The 18603-nt window shown below is 45.3% G+C and overlaps 1 protein-coding gene across 2 annotated transcripts in view; it reads left to right on the forward strand.

The window, feature by feature from the left end:
* Window positions 1–18603, forward strand: part of plpp3 (phospholipid phosphatase 3) — a 38459-nt gene that overhangs the window by 10618 nt on the left and 9238 nt on the right. Inside the window, exons 2-6 of one of the 2 annotated variants that reach the window (XM_033622317.2) lie at window positions 8884–9041; window positions 11362–11454; window positions 13738–13925; window positions 14024–14081; window positions 17621–17797. In XM_033622317.2, coding sequence (XP_033478208.1) covers window positions 8884–9041; window positions 11362–11454; window positions 13738–13925; window positions 14024–14081; window positions 17621–17797 — 674 coding nt within the window. Of the gene's footprint in view, window positions 1–8390; window positions 8546–8883; window positions 9042–11361; window positions 11455–13737; window positions 13926–14023; window positions 14082–17620; window positions 17798–18603 lie in introns of both variants that reach the window. The other variant, XM_033622318.2, reaches the window with a different exon arrangement.

An 18603-nucleotide genomic window follows, 5' to 3' on the forward strand; every position in this document is an offset into this window, starting at 1 on the left:
TAAGATTTGGCTTATTAACATACACCAAACGTAGAATATCTCCATGGCAGGCTCCACAATTATTTTCCACCTGCACACTGTTGCCTCTGAGCCAGCTCCCTGCTCACCTGCCCTCGCTTTGGCAGAACAATGTCCGCCATTAAGTGGACCTGGCTCTGAGCCACTCATTCTCTCTGATCCCTTGTTCTTATCAGACACACTCAAACAGCACACACGCTCTCACTCTTCACACACACACACACACACACACACACACACACTCACTTCAATTACACTGGGGCTTATTGCTGGAAGAGAGCATTTATCCAAATTAATGGACTAGAGGGCTTTGCTAATGCACGTAATTGAACAAGGACACCCTCTCTGTTCATCTCTTTCTCTTCACACACACAGAGTCACACACATATCACGTAACTACAACATAATATCTATACATATTTCCTTTTAGGCCACTTTAGAGTGTCCTTTAGCGACAGAGGTTATGTTGCAGGGTGTGTGTGGATGAACTGATAGAAGTGTGTCAAAAGTTTCCTCAGGAGACTGGGATCGGCCTGAAATAGACAAGTGAAGGTAATGGATCTGTACACATGAGCCGGGTTCTTCTGTCATAACAAGGCAGACACAGATCAGGTTGTTTCAAGGTTTGTGGTGAGAAATGTCTGTTCCATACGATGATGTTACGTAAAGGGATTTAAAGACAGAAATATATTTGTACACATATATTTTGTGTTTGGTTCACAGTAGTCTTGGGCTGCGTCAGGAAGTAGTGAAAAATGCGAGCTCAAGATGGTGTCTTGAAATTCTTTGTTTTGACCAACTAACACCCCCAAACCCAAAAATATTCAATTTACAACTTAAAACTGAGAAGTGAAGCTCATGTTGGGCTTCTGGTGATTCCCACTTCTACTAACTACATATTCTCTGCCAGATTTTGGGTCTTCAGGCGCATGAAAAACAAATTAGTCGCTACCAAAAAGCACTGAGGTTTGATAAACAGCCACACTCTGAGCCACTGATTCACCAACAGTTATCTGATTGTTTGCAGAGTGGTGAGAAAGATCACAGAAGAACAGAAGACATAGTCGTGATTGATTGACTGGTCAGTCTATGGAGTGAAGTCCCCCCCAGCCCCCGCCCTCTCTAACCGTCCTCTGAATTCTTGGTCCCACTCCTTGTCAGGACGGGTCACACTGGGTGTGCTTGAGAGACAGGAGGAGGAAATCCTCCATTAGAGCACGCCACAATACCTCTTCCTCTGCGCGGCTACGCCTCCCATTCACCTCTCACACTGACTGCTGACGCTCCAGCTCGCTCACCATAATCACGATATCATTCTAATTCTGCTCCTGAAAGCCATGAAAGCTCATTAAAATGTCAATAGAGACACAGAGAGGGGAGAGAGTCATGAGAGAACGGGAAGCTTGTCACTATAGCCTCAGCAGACACACAGGTGCTGCTCTGCAGGGTCATTTGTACCATGTCAAGGGGAATTAACCTTTTGAGCGACGCAGAGGTTTAGCTGCCTTAAGAATAGTTATTGTGTCCTGTTCTGGCAAGTACAGTCGGTCTTAAGATGGGAGAAAATAATAGATCTCTGATCCTAACCCTGCAGGACAGAGGGACTTTGGACTTTATATTAATTAGCGCTGTTGAAATGCACGGAAAAACAAAATAGCAAGTTCTAACTGTAGCGAGCTGAGGGAAGAAACACATTTCTGTCCTTTATGTCTGTGAGAAATGTAAAAACCAGACTTAGTCGTGTAACTCCTGCTAATCTAAGTGCTAACTCGCTATACCAAATTTAACTCCAAAGCCAATCAAACGGGCGCCGGCTGGTTAATCTCACTCACACAAACAAATGCGTGCATTCACACACACTCACACACATACAAAGCAAGCTGTGGTCTAGTGTGTCGGATTGAGCTGCTTCTTTTACAGTTTCTAATTCACAGTGATGATAAATGTATTCAAGATGGGAATGTTTTATGTACTTTAAATGTAAATAAAGAGTGCAGGGTGCATAAAAATCATTAAAAAAGGGCTTGTTTATTAAAAAAGAAATCCAGGGGAGGATTCCCCCTGGACTCCCTAACACAGTGGTTCCCAACTGGTCCAGCCATAAGGGACATATTTCGCTTTATATTCAATGTCCTGCTTGCATCTGGCCATGTTGTGGAGCTAGTTTGCTGCCTCTGTCAAGTAGCTGTTGGTTAGTCACTCACTCTACAGCAGGAAACAGCACTTCAAAATAAAGGCTCTGTGCTAGAAAGTCACTGTACTTCAAAATAAAGTGTGTTTTTTTACAAACTTGACACATTTGCGAGTCACTTGCGGTCCATTTGGAATGGACTCTCAACCCACTTTTGGACCACGACCCACCAGTTGGGAACCACTGCCCCAACAGAAGCCCCTTTTACACTGCCAGATTTTCCGCGAATGTTGGGCCATTTTGCCGGCAAGCTGCAAGCGTTCAGACACACAGATTGGCGAGTTGATCCAAGGTGCCCAACTTTCCGCCTCGTAGGGTAGACATATTGGTGGAACCCCGCTGGCGGTGGATAAACAGGAAACAGCTGATAGCAGGAATTAGCGAGCAGCTAGTAGCAAGAGGGAAACACAAATCTGACAGACACTGTAAAGATGAGCAACTGGGGAGACAAGGAATTGTGCGCCCTCCTTGTCCTCGCGAACGAAGAGGCCATTAACCGTCAGATGACGGGGACGGTGAAGAACGGGCCGACTTACGAGAGAATCGCTGAAGGACTGACCAGCCGCGGCTTCCCTCCCACGTCACTGTTTACGTCACACGCTGAGGTACACATTTTGTTACTTGCTCACGCCCCCCATTGCCCCAAAAAAGGAGCATTCTGTACAAACAAAAGTAGGTAGGCGGCATTTTGCTGCACTCCCCGATTTTGTTTTTATACTGCCAATGCTGAAAGAAGACTGATTGGGCTTTCCTGCAAATTTGCACAATTCCTGTTTACAAAGGGCTAGAGGTTCGAATGAAGTCCCGAACGTCCTCATAACCAAGAAACACCCTTGTGTATACCTGACCTGTGCTGGGCTGCTGCAACTGGCCCCTGGTCTCCTGTCATTTTGCAAAAGTGGCCCCTCTGAAAAGCGAGTTAAGTGTCCCGACACTAGACCTTTAAACTTCTGAACATATGCACGCAAAGCATATATCAACAAACGCAAACATACAGGGATTTCTAGCATGCAGTGTAGCGTGAACATGTGAGTGGATTTACAGATGGAAAATAAGTACAGCACACACACGTACTCACACACACACACACAGGCCCTGCAGTGACCTCTGCATATAAACACTGATTCAACCAGCCAAAGAAATACCTCTCTCTCTCCCTTCACGCACATTCTCTCTTTCTCTATCTGACCTGAGGTAAGTAGTCTTTAGTGGTCTGCAGAGTTTCCTCATAGACTTAAAGAGAGAAATGCATGACAGAATCTGATAATACAAATAGAACTGTTCCCCAAGCCACCCACTTCACATGTGTTTTTGTCTCTTGCTGTATTTTCGCCATACTTTCTGTCTCTTTCTCAGAATTTAAGGGTTTTTTTTAAGGCTCCAATTATTCTCAGACGCCATTTAAAAGCAGCTCAGCGCCTTGATAGCTCATAAGGCTCATTGGCTTCAAAAGCTCAGAACACACAACCTCAAACATAAAACAGAAGGTGAAAGTAGTTAGATGTAATGTAGCATTGAGCATTTAGCTTCCTCTTTGGAAGTAGAATAGGAGTGTTTGCAAGCGTAACAGGTGTTTCTCCTCCTTCAGTGAGGGTTTGAGAATCTCCAGCATTACTGAATGTTACTGACCTCATGTCAGAGCTTGTAAAATAGTTGTTTTTTAATTCACTGACGCACCACAGGCCTTTGCCAACGACCCAGCCCACCTCTTTCTTTTTCTCCCCTTTCTGTTTTTATCTCTCCGTCCTCTGACACTCCCCCTCCTCTCTCTTCCTCTCTCTCCGGGTCAGCGGGGCCCTGTGAAGGTCACCCGCTCTTTATACCATTGCCATTAAAGAGGTCATATTTCTTCACACCGCTGTTTGCAGATGAGGCTCAGATGGGCTGCGGGGTTAGAGTGAGTTTTAGCTTGTGCTGAGAGGGTCATGGACTGATTGTGGTATGCCCACATACCAGGCTGTTTTCAGGGAAATGGCTTCGGGGGGCAGCACAAAAAAGCTTGGCATCTCAAGTCTGGCAGCGTGCGGACAGAGAGGCTTTCATAAATTCTCAATAGATAGTGTTGAGGTGCTCAATCGCTCGCTCTCACTTTCCTCTTTCTGTCTTTCAGCTGGTTAGCGCCTGAGTTTCCCATGGTGTTCTCCGATTGGTTTAGCCTTTAAGCACCGGTTTGCATGTGTGTTTGTCTGTGTTTGTGTGTGTTTCCCATGTCTGTTAAGCCCATGACCTCCTTTCACATCTCCTCATTAGCATGTGAATCCCCCCTCCACAAGTAGGCCAGAGTGGAGGGACAGAGAAAGAGAAGGAAGGAGAGGGAGGAGAAAATGGAAAAGCAGAGGAGAAGCTGGCATGAGAGAGAAAGCATGATCCAGTTTCAGAAAAAGTTGTTTGCCCCATCTCAGTGTTTACCCAACGCAACTCATTTTGTTCATGGAGGCATGGAGGTTCTCTGTGTGTTTAAGGTATAAACTGTACCCAATTGAGTTCACAGAGGCATTAAGCTTAAAGACAGAAAACAGACACGCACATTGCCCCTGTAAGTCTGTGTGAACAGGCTCACCCAAAGCTAACCCTGCCTGTTGTGTGGACAGTGTGGTTCTCAGACACCACCAAAGCCTGGCCCAGCCCTGTGTGGGCCCACCAGCAGCTTGTCCAGCCCTGGCGCTGCACCCTGTTTGTGCAGGTGTCTGCCTCAGTGACCATCCCATCTGCTGCCCTCTGCCACACACTGGAGAGAGAGACAGTCTGCTTCCATTACACTGGAACAACAAATCACAGATAAATGATTGAAACTCTTTGCGCCATTTTAGCGGTTTTCAGCTGTTTTTGGTAAGTAGAAGGAGCTAGCCTTGAGGTCCATTTAGCAGCTGTTCTGGAGCTTTAGATCACATCATGTGAGCTTCATCAGCAAACTGAGTATCCCTAGTTTCCATTTTTTTATGAGCACTTGCCTGTTAGGAAAGCTGAGTTTTGAGGCGCGTTGTCAGGGTTTGGCTGCGGTCCGCGAGACGTCACCGCTACCCACTTGAGGGCAGGCTGCTTAGCCTTTGGACCTACTCCTGAGAAGGTCCATCTCCGCCGCAGCTTAGCGTGGCACGGTGCGTCTAAACTGATATGGAAACAAAAATTGGTGCAACCAAGAGTGCCAATTGAAAAAGGTACTAGATAGCCACTTAGCACATTAACGTTATTGTGTGCTAGTGACCAATAATGGAAAGAATTACAAACCATTTCTGCTGAAGAGTAAAATGGCTAAGAAAAATAATCTCACCTAATACAACAGGTTTGTTTTGATATCACTCCCTCTTGACTTTGGCCATTTGTTCCCTTTTCTAAATTTAGTTTCTCTTCTTGTGCACTGAGCTGAGCTGCCAATCAGAGTGATTTCCGTCGGCTCCGACACCGATTCAACACGCTGAATCAACCAAACCTCAAGTGACAAGGAAGGACTAGTGACAGTGGTGCAGGACACACTAAAACTCGGACAACTGACACTTTCAAAAGGCTCAACTTGTAGACCATCAGCTTGGTTCATTCTTGACCTCAAGAAGCTTAATTTTTTTGGAGACAGCTTTCAAAATTATAATTTCCTATGGTCAAAAACCACCACCACATATATGAATGCAAAAAGAAGGATAAAATAAGGAAAAACAGCACATTTTTCCTATTTAGTCATTTTAGTGTGGACATGGACTCGTTGACACCTGAGACAACACTTTCTTCTTCCAAGTGGGAGCAGATGTCACAGTGTGGATGTTAAGAAGTCTGTGAGAGCCTTGAGTGTGTCTCCACAAGAATGCATACGAAAGTGTGTTTTGAGGTCTTTAAGAAGTTCATGCGAATGGTTACTGGTGAGTGCTGTGTTATTCAGCACAGACCAGTAACATGATCTCTCTCTCCCCATTACTGGTGAGACAACAGCCGCGGTTCTCAGCCGCATTAGGAACATTCATGCGTAGATTTCTGACTTTGACCCAAATGTCAAAAATCCCTGTGATGTGAGCTAACCACACGAACCGCATGTGGGAACAGTTTCTGTGCAGTCTGATGTTGAATGTATATGCTGGTGTGTCAGTGTGTGGGTCTTCAGGACGCCTTCTTGTCTTGAGCTCCCTCTACTTATGAGCTACTACAGTTGTACGCACACACGCCAAACATGCTCTCATGCGAAAAATGTTCCAGAGTTGGGTGGGCTTAGTTTTGTTTTTCTTGGTGTTCACACTTTTTAAAATCCCTGAAGGAAAACTTTCAGTCCCAGCCAGAGTTTGCACGCCTGTATTTGTACTGCTTTGATTTGGAGATATGTATTTATTTTCCCTTCATCAGAATAGTATGTGGATGTTCACTGAACTTCCAGTCCGGCTTTCAGCTTCTACATTTGTTGTTGAGGTAGCCGGACAAAGCTTATCCAGATCCTCTTGAGGGCTGGTATTAATAGTTGGACATTTTGGGAAATACGCTTATTTGCTTTCTTGCCAAGAGTAAGATAAGAAGATTGATATCACTCTCATATAAAAATGTGGCTACTGTAAGCAGCTGGTTAGCTTAGCTTAGCTCAGTATGGAGACTGAAAGCAGAGAGAAACAGTTAGCCTGGCTCAGTCTAGAGCTGTTTTCTCATATGAACCTCGGGCAGTGTTTGGAGAAACAGGTCTAGAGTTTCTCTTTCACACATGCACACAACAGGAGATTGTCAGTTTCAGAAGCGTTCTCACCTACTGGAAATACGCTGTTTAGTGTAGGCGAGGGGTGGCACCTGGATAGAACATAAAAGAGGGAGGACACAACACAGATTACACCGCATTCATGTGGCTGGTTTGTAATTTGGTCATTAACAACAGTCTCTTGACACTCTTTGAATTTGTCTGACGATTTCAGCTTCAGCTCTTACCGACAGAAGTTCCCGAATCTCATTATCTCTCCAGCTGGACAGTTTCATCGCTGTCTTTGTGTAAATGATGGGGATGAACGATAATATTCGTGGGCCATTACGAGAAGAGTATGCATGCATAATATGATGTTAATTCCACTACAGAAGAGACTTGATGATCACTAAAATTAGGCAGGGAAAAAGTGGATATATCAATATTGGTATCAGTTATCAGTTACACATCGACATATCAGATATCCGCAAAAAATCCAATATCATGCATCCCTAATAAATGACCCTGTTTTCTTCCAGTTTCACAAACTGCATGATAGAAACTGATCAACACACTGACTCGCTCACTGTGAGAGTTCGTTTAACATCCAATCCAACTCTTTCAACTCTTGCATTCTCACACACAGTTCCTCTGTGTAATGTCGAGATAATTTCGGGTGTACAACATGTGTGAAAGGGGCTTATCAGTACACCAAACATGGTGGCCATCAGGCTTGTCTGGGTACAAGCTCAGTTGCTTTGTCTTTCACTTTTACTGGTGACATTCGTATGGAACCTTGCTTGCTTCTTTTTCTCCTCTCTCTTTCGTTGCACTGGACCTGGGCTACCACGTGGTGCCAAAACAATTTCTGCAAACCATGTTAAGTGACAATAATAATAATTAAGTATCAAGTATCTGAAGGTCATTAAATCCACCCATAAACACCTCAGAAGGTCAGTCTCGTCATTTGTTTTATACATCCCAAACCTGGATTTTGTTACCAGGCAAGCCGTTTTTTTTTTTCTGTGTCAGCCTCTTTGCTAAGCTAAGCTAACTGGGTCACTTCAAACAAATGGAAGACATTTCAACACTCTACCTGGAATGGCACTCTCTTCCCCTGCAATCCATAGCGCTAAAGTTCCCACAATGTGTTGACATAGTACTCGTGTTGGTGGGTTTCTTTTGTCTCCAATAATGGACCCCGGGCCCTGAATGTCAGTGTGTATTTGCTCTGTCAGGAGGAGGAGGGTCTCCTAATGCTAAAGAATAAACCTCAGTCTCTATAGCCTGTTGTCAGACTGTCAACAGGAGCAGCAGGAGGAGGTTTGCTGAGTAAACAGCCTGATTAGTATTAGCATGAGCTCACACACACCTGTGAAGGTCTGTTTATGTGTGTTTTAATGTGATTCTTTTTTCTTCAGCTAACAGGTAAGTGAGGTTTGCTACATGATGCAGTATGATTCCCTGTATTAGGCGTGTCTGTGTGTGCGTGGTTTCATACATCCATTCATGTATGTGTGTGTGTGTGTGTGTGTGTAGCTATGCTGCCCAGCCTGGTTCTGCACCGTACCTCTATTCGTCCATACCAGCGGGGTCTCTACTGCAGTGACTCCAGCCTGAGATACCCCTACAAGAAGAGCACCGTCCCCTCCTCAGTGCTTACTTCTGTTGGCTTGACACTGCCCGCGGTGTCCGTAAGTCCCCCCGACACAAAGAGCGCTCACACTAGGGGAACACTGAAGGCAGAAACAGGGAGGGCGGATGGTTCATGACGGTGGCTGTGAAAGTTTTTAATTTATAGTGTCACTTGAATCTAGTTAAAGAAATCCATCATTCCTCTAAGCGGACCTTACATGCCACCCTCAGGCCCCACCCATGTGATCCCCTGGTGCCAGTGTGCTCCTTGTGCTCCCCCCTGTTCTCTCCTGTTTATGTCTGTGTCACTGACCTGGTGCTTTTATGCTTTCTTTCTTCTCTCCCTCTTCCTGTCTTTCTCTCTCTTCGCTCCCCTCTTTCCTTGTGTCTTTTGTAGCTAGCCTGCCTTTCCTGATCATTGAGACTAGCACCATAAAGCCGTACCAGCGCGGGTTTTACTGTTCGGACGAGTCCATCCGCTACCCCCGAAAAGAGGGAGACACCATTAGCGATGCTGTGCTTTGTGGTGTTGGCATTCTTATTGCCATCTTCTCTGTAAGTCGACCTTCACACCTCCCTTTGTTTTTTCTGCTTTTTAAAGTCACTTCTTTTTTAACTCTTAGATATCTTAGCCCGATAAAGTACTCTCACTAACATAGCCCCTGAATTTAGAAAGTTTGAGTGATTTCCTATCATGCAGTGTTTTCTAAAACACCCCAGTCTTTTGCTGTCAATGTGCTCTACATGTCCTACCCTTTCATCCTGTGATGTTTTCTTCGTCATACTGTTTTTATTACTTCACTAAGCGAGTCCGAGGTGGCGAGAGGCCCCCTAAGCGACATTTGTGTGTGGGCTGACGCATGCATGCCAATGACCAAAGAGATTTTTACAAGCCCCTGGTCCATTCTCATACCTCCCACTCGTATTCCTGCACCCTCACTCCATGCCCTCTCTGCCCTGCACATGACTTCGGGTTAATGTATCAGTGCTCTCTCCCGTGCCCGCAGTGCTACACTGATAGCCTGAGGCATCTCGCTAGTTAGCAACTGCATGAAGTCTTCATTCCCATGACTTGACTTCTGCTCCAGAGAGGGAATGGCTCCAGGACAGTGCCAGCAGGATTAAGCGTGGGGTCAGGGTTAATGGAAACATGTTATAACGACATGTGTATGTGCATGTCAATTAATGCCACGTGGTCAGTCTAGATGATCTTTACAGCCCCCTCATAAGTTCCCAGACGTCGCTTAGGTTGGTAGGCACACACAAACGCTGTACCAGCTCAGCTCTTCTGCTTATTGGAACCAGGAGACTGTTAGTTAGTTCCCTCACATGTTCACGTGTGGGCAAAGTTGGCGTGTCTCACGCAGCTGTGTTTCATTAGTGGCGTCTACTGCCATGCCGACACCATTCCTCTAACACACATGCATGCTCACTCATGCAGGCACGCGCACATGTGTGCACACATAGACACACACTGGTAGCAGATTCCAGTTGGGCCTCTTGTTTATCCTCGCTGCGAGGGAAATCCCAACAGTCCTGCTGGTCCGACATATCCATGTCTGACGGGCTGCGTTTCCACTGTGAGAAACGCAGTTAGCCATAGCGAGATAGAGTTCAATAAGCACTGACGATCCAAATAAACCCTTCAGGCACCAACTGAGCCTTCTGCTCTGATCAGGAAGGCCCGCCGTATCCATGACAGGCCCTGTCTGCACTTAGACTCCCAGACACACAGCAATAAACCAAGACAGGGAGATAGCAAAGGGGAGGAGAGGTTTGAATGCAGATTCTGACAAGCCAAATAAACTTCTCTGTCCTGTATCGGCCCCCTGTGGTTCTAATCTTAAGCTTAGATCAAAACAATTCATTGACAATAGCACACACACTCTAATACACCGCCATGTTTGTTTCTTCTGGCTGTGAGCCTGCCAGCTGACCACCCAACAGGCAGGATAGGTGTGTTTATCAGGCCTAACAATACACAAACAATACATGTAAATACACAAACATTATGAATCTGTATTAGGCGGTCAGGGGAATACTGAGCCTGCAGATGTGCACACATTTAAAGTCTTAATGCTGGTTCAGAGATGGGCAGGTAAATATTTTCCTGAGAGATTGGGTGAGAAGGTAGGCCGAAGACTGAAGCCTTGTGTGGAAAGAGGAAGGAAAGGGAGATGTGGTTAGTGGTGGAGAGCAGCCGGTCCGTCACTCAGATACCCCAGGTGGTGCAGATGTGATTGACATGTCCGTGCCTGGAGGGTTGGCTTGGTGTAAGCCCCCTCAGTGTAGATGAGGTCTTTCCATGGGCCCCAACACGACTTAAAACCTTCTGGCTGGAATGCCACAGGATCCAGGGTTAGCCCACTAGACTTAAGCCCTAAAGCAGAACATTGTCCTCATATAAATCCTCCTTGTATCAAAGTCAGGTCGGTCTGAGACATCGACCCTGTCTGGATCATTTGTTTTCATATTTTCCTTTCCCCTTGCCTTCACTCTCTCATTATCCTTCATATTCCACTGAAAAAGGCCCCATCACATCATTAAGCAGAGCATCACCACTCATTTATAATCTCACATCGCATCAAAACTGCCTGAGGGAAAGGCAGGCCATGCTCATTCTGTATGTTTGTCTTTGTGTGAATCTCATTCTGTCTCTCCTGTCTCTCCTCATCCTCTCTGCTCATTCTGGAATTAAATTAGACTTCCTGCATGATACACACTCAAACATTATCATTTTACTGCATGTTTAAATGCACCTAAATCTAATGTAAGACTATAGGATTCAGCATCATAATAGCTGTAGGATTTGTCTTATATTTGTGATCAGTGTCAGCTGTTCTGTGATCTAAATAAAAACTATCCTTTCTTTCAGATTGTGATTGGAGAATGCTTCAGGATTCACCAACTACATGAGGGAACCAAGTCTTTTGTTGGGAATCCTTATGTCGCAGCCCTCTACAAGCAGGTCAGCTCTCCATAAGTGTGCTTTCTTACCCTGGGTGCACAACCTAACGCATTGACGGATTGACACTGACCGGAAGTCATTCATTCCAATGGAGGTGAAAATGACGGATAGTAATGGACTAGCGCGCAGCACGGCAGCGGTTCTATTGACCATTGGACCGTGGAGGCGTTGGATTTTTCCTGCTTGGGCATTGACAACATGGGAGAAACAGAGCGTTACAGTGCCGGAAGTGGGAAATAAATTGCAATCACAGTTGTAAACAAACAATATCTCATTTATTTATGCAAAAGAAAAATAAGCATAAGCTTTGTTTCCACTATTAAAAGTGATTGTTGACCATAGGTTGGTTTCTATGCGGTTGATAATTAATCTATATTATCGAATTTTGTGCTCATTTCCATAGCCTATTTCACGCCTATATATCAGCTCTTTCAATAGTACACTACTCAACTCGTCTTAGTTCAGTTGGTACAGTGACAGTCAACATGAGAGATCTTCGCAGGAAGATATTGCTAGCACTTCTGCTGGATGACTTCGCTAACAACTCTTGCCGACAGCATGCTAGCTAGCCACCCGCATCTGGCCAGGTCCGGCAACAACGGAACCTCGCGGTGTTGTTCTGGGGGTGGGGAATGTGTTGGGGAAACACTCCGTTAAAACAGGAAAAATAGGTTGTGCGCCCGGCGTTATGTGTTCAGGATATTGCATACATATCGTAAATGACTCGTTGCTAAACGCCTCCCCTTAACCTGTAGAGGGGTACTCTGTCTGTATAAAGAGTTTGGATGGTGGATTCTTATTTTTAGCCTCATCAACACTAAAATACAGCACAAGTGTAAGGAAGGGTTCAAACAGTGTCTGCTCATGTAAGCTGCCATTGTTAGCATGTTGCACTAACTAGCCATGCCTTACCATCTACAGTAGTAGGCCAAGGAGCTTTTCATACCACATTTTGTGGGTTACAGATTCAGTTGAAAAAAGCCGTGCTCACAACTCGCACTCACTGTGTGGGAGCCGATCCTGGATGCTACTATCAAGACCCTTTCCCACTGCACAGAACCACTAACCACTAACACCCACTAGCATCTGGCTTTTTTATTTAATTAGGAAGGCAACAGTCGGCATCACTACTGGTCAAAAGACTCGGCAATAGTCACAGGTATTTACTGGCTCTAGCTCAGCTTCCATTGGCTGTGATGGAAGTACAACACCCAGGTGGATGTGCTAATGTTAGCCTCTTTGCTAACGCGATGCAATGACAGCCCATCACAAAATAATGTCCGTGTCCATCCAAGCAGTGCTCGAACATCGTTCCAAATTACTCAGCACTGAGTTTAAAAGAGAAATTGAAGGAGTAGTCTTACATTAAGAGAAGAGACAGAGAGGCATACTTGTCTGCTGGAGAGCCGAGTGCACAGCTCTGGTCTGCTGGTAATGGGAAAGGAGTCTTATCGCGGATTTTTAACGAGTTTTCCTGTGTTTAAACAATCCGCGAACAAGCGCTAATTTTGGTGTTAAAGGGGTTTTAGAGTGTAGGCTAACAGCAGCTCTGTCTTGCTGAATTGGATTTGGGGTACAGCATTATATTCCCCGAATACATCAGTTAGTCATCAAGCCTTAAAGCTTTTTTTCTTGTATTGTTTGAAGTGAAACAGTTTTAGAAATACAAATGATGAAGCATTAATCTCATCTTTGTTTTACATGGCCAGCTATATAAGATGAGCAGCTGAACAGGTTTATGTTAGAATGAAATAACAGCCTAATTTTATAGTTTTTCTCATCATATTTACAACTTGAGGACTTACAATGCACTGCAATATAAGAGCAATGCTATCTATATCCATGTCTTCTACGTGGATCGTCATCCAGAGAGGGTGCTGACTTTTTGCCTGCGACATGTAGCTTTAGCCTCAAGTCTTTTAGCATGATATTCATGTACTGTATGAAACCATGAAGTGCACATTTTAGACTCCTTTACAGGCTTCTTGGTTTAAAATGGGGCTGCTGTAAATGTTACAAAATCAGCCAGCGACAGCATTTCAAACCAGTTTGTTAAGCTAACATTATTTTTAGTGAGTTACAGCTGGTGAAATCTGTAAGCAGCAGCTGCCACTTACGCCACAACAACGAAATGAGAAGCTTGTTTTTGTTTACCAGTGTCTCACAATGAGGACTCATTGTTTAGGAATTACTAAGAATGTTGAGTGGCAAATGTGCCACAGTTTTTTTTTAAGTAAGCTGCTTTGTTATTGTGTCTAACCATTGGTGTATGTGATCTTGCAGATGGGTGTGTTTCTCTTTGGATGTGCCGTCAGCCAGTCATTCACAGACATTGCCAAGGTGTCGGTGGGTCGTATGAGACCCCACTTCTTAGATGTGTGTAAGCCAGATTTCTCCACCATCAACTGCTCACAGGGATACATCACCAACTATACCTGTGCTGGCAATGAGAGTGATGTGCAGGAGGCCAGGTTTGAGAAAACACCGTTACATACACGATATGCAGTAAATATGCTGGACTGAAAAAATCCTTCGATTGAAAAACTGACTGAAGATCTTTACTCCACAGGAAATCCTTCTTCTCAGGACATGCCTCTTTTTCAATGTATACCATGCTCTACCTGGCTGTAAGTAACCATTAAGCTCTCTTACACACACACACATCGTCACACACTCACATTCATGCAAGCACACACATGCAAAGAGCCCCAGAAACAATGATTTACAGATCATAGAGGGAGTCATGGAAAGAAGGCTGGGCTGTGATTTAGGGATTTGCCACCTGAAGACAAAAGATTGTTCTTATCCACGTCTCCTCCTCCTCTTCTCTATCTCCTCACTCAGTTCATAAAGAGTTTTATTCTCCTTTTTACCCCTCCGAGAGATGGATGGATGCGCTCCACCTGTTTTCTTAAGAGCAGCTGCGCGTGCACTTCCTGTCCTCTCCCATTTCCCTCAGTCTCTGCCTCTCACTCCACCTGTTGTGGGTGTCGGGTGAGGCTTAGCACCCTCGAGGCATTTCATGCTTCAAACAGTCTAATTACACACACACAGACAATCACCAGCTCATAGCTCCCCAATCATCTCCTCCTTCTCCTCTTTCTCTGAAGAGGGAAGAAGACAGTCAGTGTTTTGGGTCTGGCTGGCTCAAGCTTTGTTAAAGGGTGGTCTCGGTTCTCACAGTGTGCTGACAGTGGAAGTTCTGGTGTGTCGTAGTGTATTGTCATGCAGTGAGAACTTGCTGCGGGTATTTCCCAGCCTCTGGATGAACCTACAGCTGCATTCTGGTCAGACCAAGGAAAAGAGATGAATTAAAAGCAGGGGAAAAAGCAGAGAGGGAACGGACATGTGATGCATCCAGACCACAGTGTGACACAATAGTCAGAGACCAGTGTTCCAGCTGCGGCGAGCTCAGGACCTCAGCCAGAGGAGGCTGGTGCAAACAGTGGAACAGAAAGAGGAGAGGAGGTACAGCTTGTAGTTTATGTTTTGGAACATAAAACCAGCCTGAAACAAAGCCCACTGGAGGCATTCCCAGTGGAAAAAGGAATCTGCAGCATTTTTGTTTTGTTTTTGCCGGCTGAAAACGAGTCATGTGACATCACGTTTTCACTCACAGAGCCTCCTTCTCTCTTAAAATCTTCTTAAAGACGTATCATTGTGTTTCTCATTTGTCGTCCTCAAGGAGACGTTACTAATCTTAAGTTAAATCAATAGAACATGAGGACGGATAATGGCTGCAAGTTTAATCGCTGGCTTAAGATGCATGATATATCCCATAATAATACATTTAAAGATGATGCATTTAGGTCGCCATATTCATTTTCTGTCCTTTTGGTCAAATAATAGAATAATTAATAAATCAACCATTCATGTCTACAATAGATAGATATAATGAATCCTCTCTTTCTTAGGTCTCTTTTTGGCCCTTGTTTTCTCCCCCTCGTCCTCACCAGGGTGAAAGTGTCACTTCCACAGTGTGGCTGTCGCCTAGCTCTCCCCCCCATCCCCCAGTCGTCTGCTAATTGCCACTCTTTGATTTCGAGGCACTTCATTTCCTGCAAAGCTCGACTGAGAGCTGCGTTTGCGTCTGATGTGGTTTTGAGCTGCGACTTCACAGCGCCACGTTCTTCTGCGATGGCACGTAGATAACTGGCACAGATGACACGGCACGCTGCTCAGCTACAACCGCAACCACAGAGAACAAGCGTGTGTGAGCATTCATGCGTCCTACTGAGCTATCTTTTGTTTTGTCTAATGTGCAAACACACGATCCAGTGGCAAAGGACTGGGCGCATTTCTGTGGGTTATTCGTGCTTACTGGGCCTGCTGTCGCCGAGGCAGATAGCATGTTGTTTGTTAAATAAAAGCCAATATGTTTGTTTGTGATCAGAGTGGTTTTAACCACAGCTATGCTTCCGTCTCACAGCATGGTGTGAACCAGAAGAGAGGATGGGAAGGGGGAAGCCGTGTAAAACGAGCCCTCACTCTCATTCTTTCTTACGTTGTTGTGTGTTTTCTTTTATTGAACACTGAGTCACAGCGAGAAAGACAGAGGGAGAAGATCTCACTGGAATGAGCTGGATTCCTTCAGAAACCACCAGACTTTGTGTCGCTCTTGTCTCCATCTGTCATGGGAATCTGCTGGGACTCCGTTTGTTGTTGTGTTTTATTGTTGTTTTCCTCTGATCTAACTGTTTAAGACGCACAACAAATTTATGGGAGGACAGCTAGGGTCAGAAAGGCAAGTGCCTGAGTCTATTTAAGTCTTTCGAGTTTGATTTATAGAGGAGACGAAAATCCATTTTGAGACTTTAAGAAGGTCGTTAACCTTCTGAATTGCTTATCGTGACTTCATGTGTTCACACTTCTGCTGAATCAGAGTTGGATGAGTTATTTGGGTTTACTCACTGCCATCCACTCAGATAGGGCCAAGTTGAACGGGTCACTGTAACTCTCTCTTTTTGGCTAAGTGCTCATCCTTTCTCCTACAACCTCTATCAAAGCCTGCTTAAAACTGAGAGGTTTAGGATGTTGCGTCATGGCTGCAGGACGCCAGACAAAAGTACTTATCAGCAGTCCTCGCCCGCTACCTGAGAACCACATTGGAGGAAACCTGAAGTCTAAACATCCCTGCTGCCAGGGAGGAGAGAGCGAGAGCAGAAGGGATGGGAGGGATCACTTCCTCTGCGTCCACAAGGAGAAGAACAATGATAGAGTGTCGTAGAGGAAGTGCAAGGGAGCTTTACACCTACAGGAGCTTATAGTGGATGGGGGTTGATGGGAAGCACTGCGGCTTTCTGCTGGTATTGTTAGCCTAGCTGATTATAAGACGCAAGGTAGACCTTGGCTGAGGCTGGCCCTCCCATGCCCTCTGTCTCTGGGTGTGAGACAATGGAAATTGGAGGGTACGAGTGGTGTAGAAACACAGGATGTCTGAGGGACCTGGGCTGATCTCACCGCTGTGCGTGTTTGAGGATATAAAGAGAGAGACGGCGTGTATTTGCACTTCTAAGAGTGACTGAAAGTGACCTTGGACCCAGTCATTCCTGTTTTGGCTCTTCTCTGTCTTTATCATGACCCAGAAGATGGTTTTTGGCTGCAGGCGCAGTGGGGGGGTGCATCCGCTTTGTCCTCTATTTACTCTAATAGAGGGGAGCGAGTTCATCCCTACAAAGTGTTGAAATGTTCATGGTAGGGTATGTATGCATGTATGTGTGTGTGTGTGTGTGTGTGTGTGTGTGTGTGTGTGTGTGTGTGTGTGTGTATTCCAGTGGCTCTCTGTGGTCTTGCTGTTTTTACAGCTGGGATGTTTAACCATGAATCAGTCATGTCCGGGTCTCAGGCAGTCGAGTGTGTGTTGTGGAAGAGATTATGTGTTTCTTTGCGGCTCTGGCCAGCCTGCCCACTTTGATTCAGTCTAGACCTCTCAGACAGTAATAATACACATGCACACACACAGAAACACGCGCTGCAGGTGTACACCTTGGTGTGCAGGTCATTACTGGCATCAGAGAGGACTGACAACCACATTGATAATGCATGTTTTACACCAGTAAATTCTTTATTTAAGGGTTTGTGTGTCAGAGTTTTTACACAATAACTGTGCATAATTGATTCTGTTGTTTGGAGGAAAATAAATAACATCATCTCTCTGTTTTCTCAGTTTTATCTCCAGTCCAGGTTCTCATGGCGTGGCGCTCGTCTCCTCCGCCCGCTGCTCCAGTTCACCCTGTTGATGATGGCCTTTTACACCGGCCTATCACGTGTGTCCGACCACAAGCACCACCCGACCGACGTCCTGGCTGGCTTTGTGCAGGGAGCCCTGGTGGCCTACTGCATAGTGAGTACACATGTCACGCAAAGAGACACATAAATCCAACACGCAACCTGCTTGAAAATATAATCCGAGTGATAAAGCACGAAGGCATATATCTTTCCGCAACTTAATACTTTTCTATAATTGACCGTCGGGGATCCTACAGACGCACCGACCTTCAAATAAAGTCTGCCTCTGCCTAGCTCTTTCTTTGACTTTTTCTGTTCTCTTCTTTCTCTGAAAAAGAGAAATGGAGCAAGCAGTGAAGTGAGGAGAATCTGATTCCCTTTAATGAATAACACATTGCGTGGAGTCAGGCCCTTGTTCAGGAGGGTGTGCGTGTGTGTGTGTGCTAGTATGAATCCATACTCTGCAAACTTCTTTGCTACTTTTGTGACATATCGTCGCAGCAGTTGCCAGATGATTTTTGTAACCCTCGTCATTACACTAAGCTAGACGGAGCCAAGGAAAATTGAATTCGGGTCAAGAGGAAAATGGAGGGAGTGTAAAAAGAGAGAGAGCAGGAGCGTGCGCGAGAAAGAGAGAGAGAGGGAGGATTAGCCTTTGAAACAGGAATGAGGCTGTTAATTATTTTGGGTTTTTTATTTGGCGGCTCTGGTTCTATCAGCACAGCAGGCCCCTGCTAAACTCTGCTGCCTCTGGGAAATGCATGGAAAGACACACTCACACACACACACACACACACACATGAGCAGCCCTTACCTTTCTACACGATCCAAATCATGAACGTGGAAAGGATTAGATTCATAAACTTTAGCAAGACCTCAGTAGTGGCGCCTAGGCAGACTTTGGCACAGCTAAAATGCACA

Source organism: Epinephelus lanceolatus, chromosome 6 (genome assembly GCF_041903045.1).
Source record: "Epinephelus lanceolatus isolate andai-2023 chromosome 6, ASM4190304v1, whole genome shotgun sequence".
NCBI lineage: Eukaryota > Metazoa > Chordata > Actinopteri > Perciformes > Serranidae > Epinephelus > Epinephelus lanceolatus.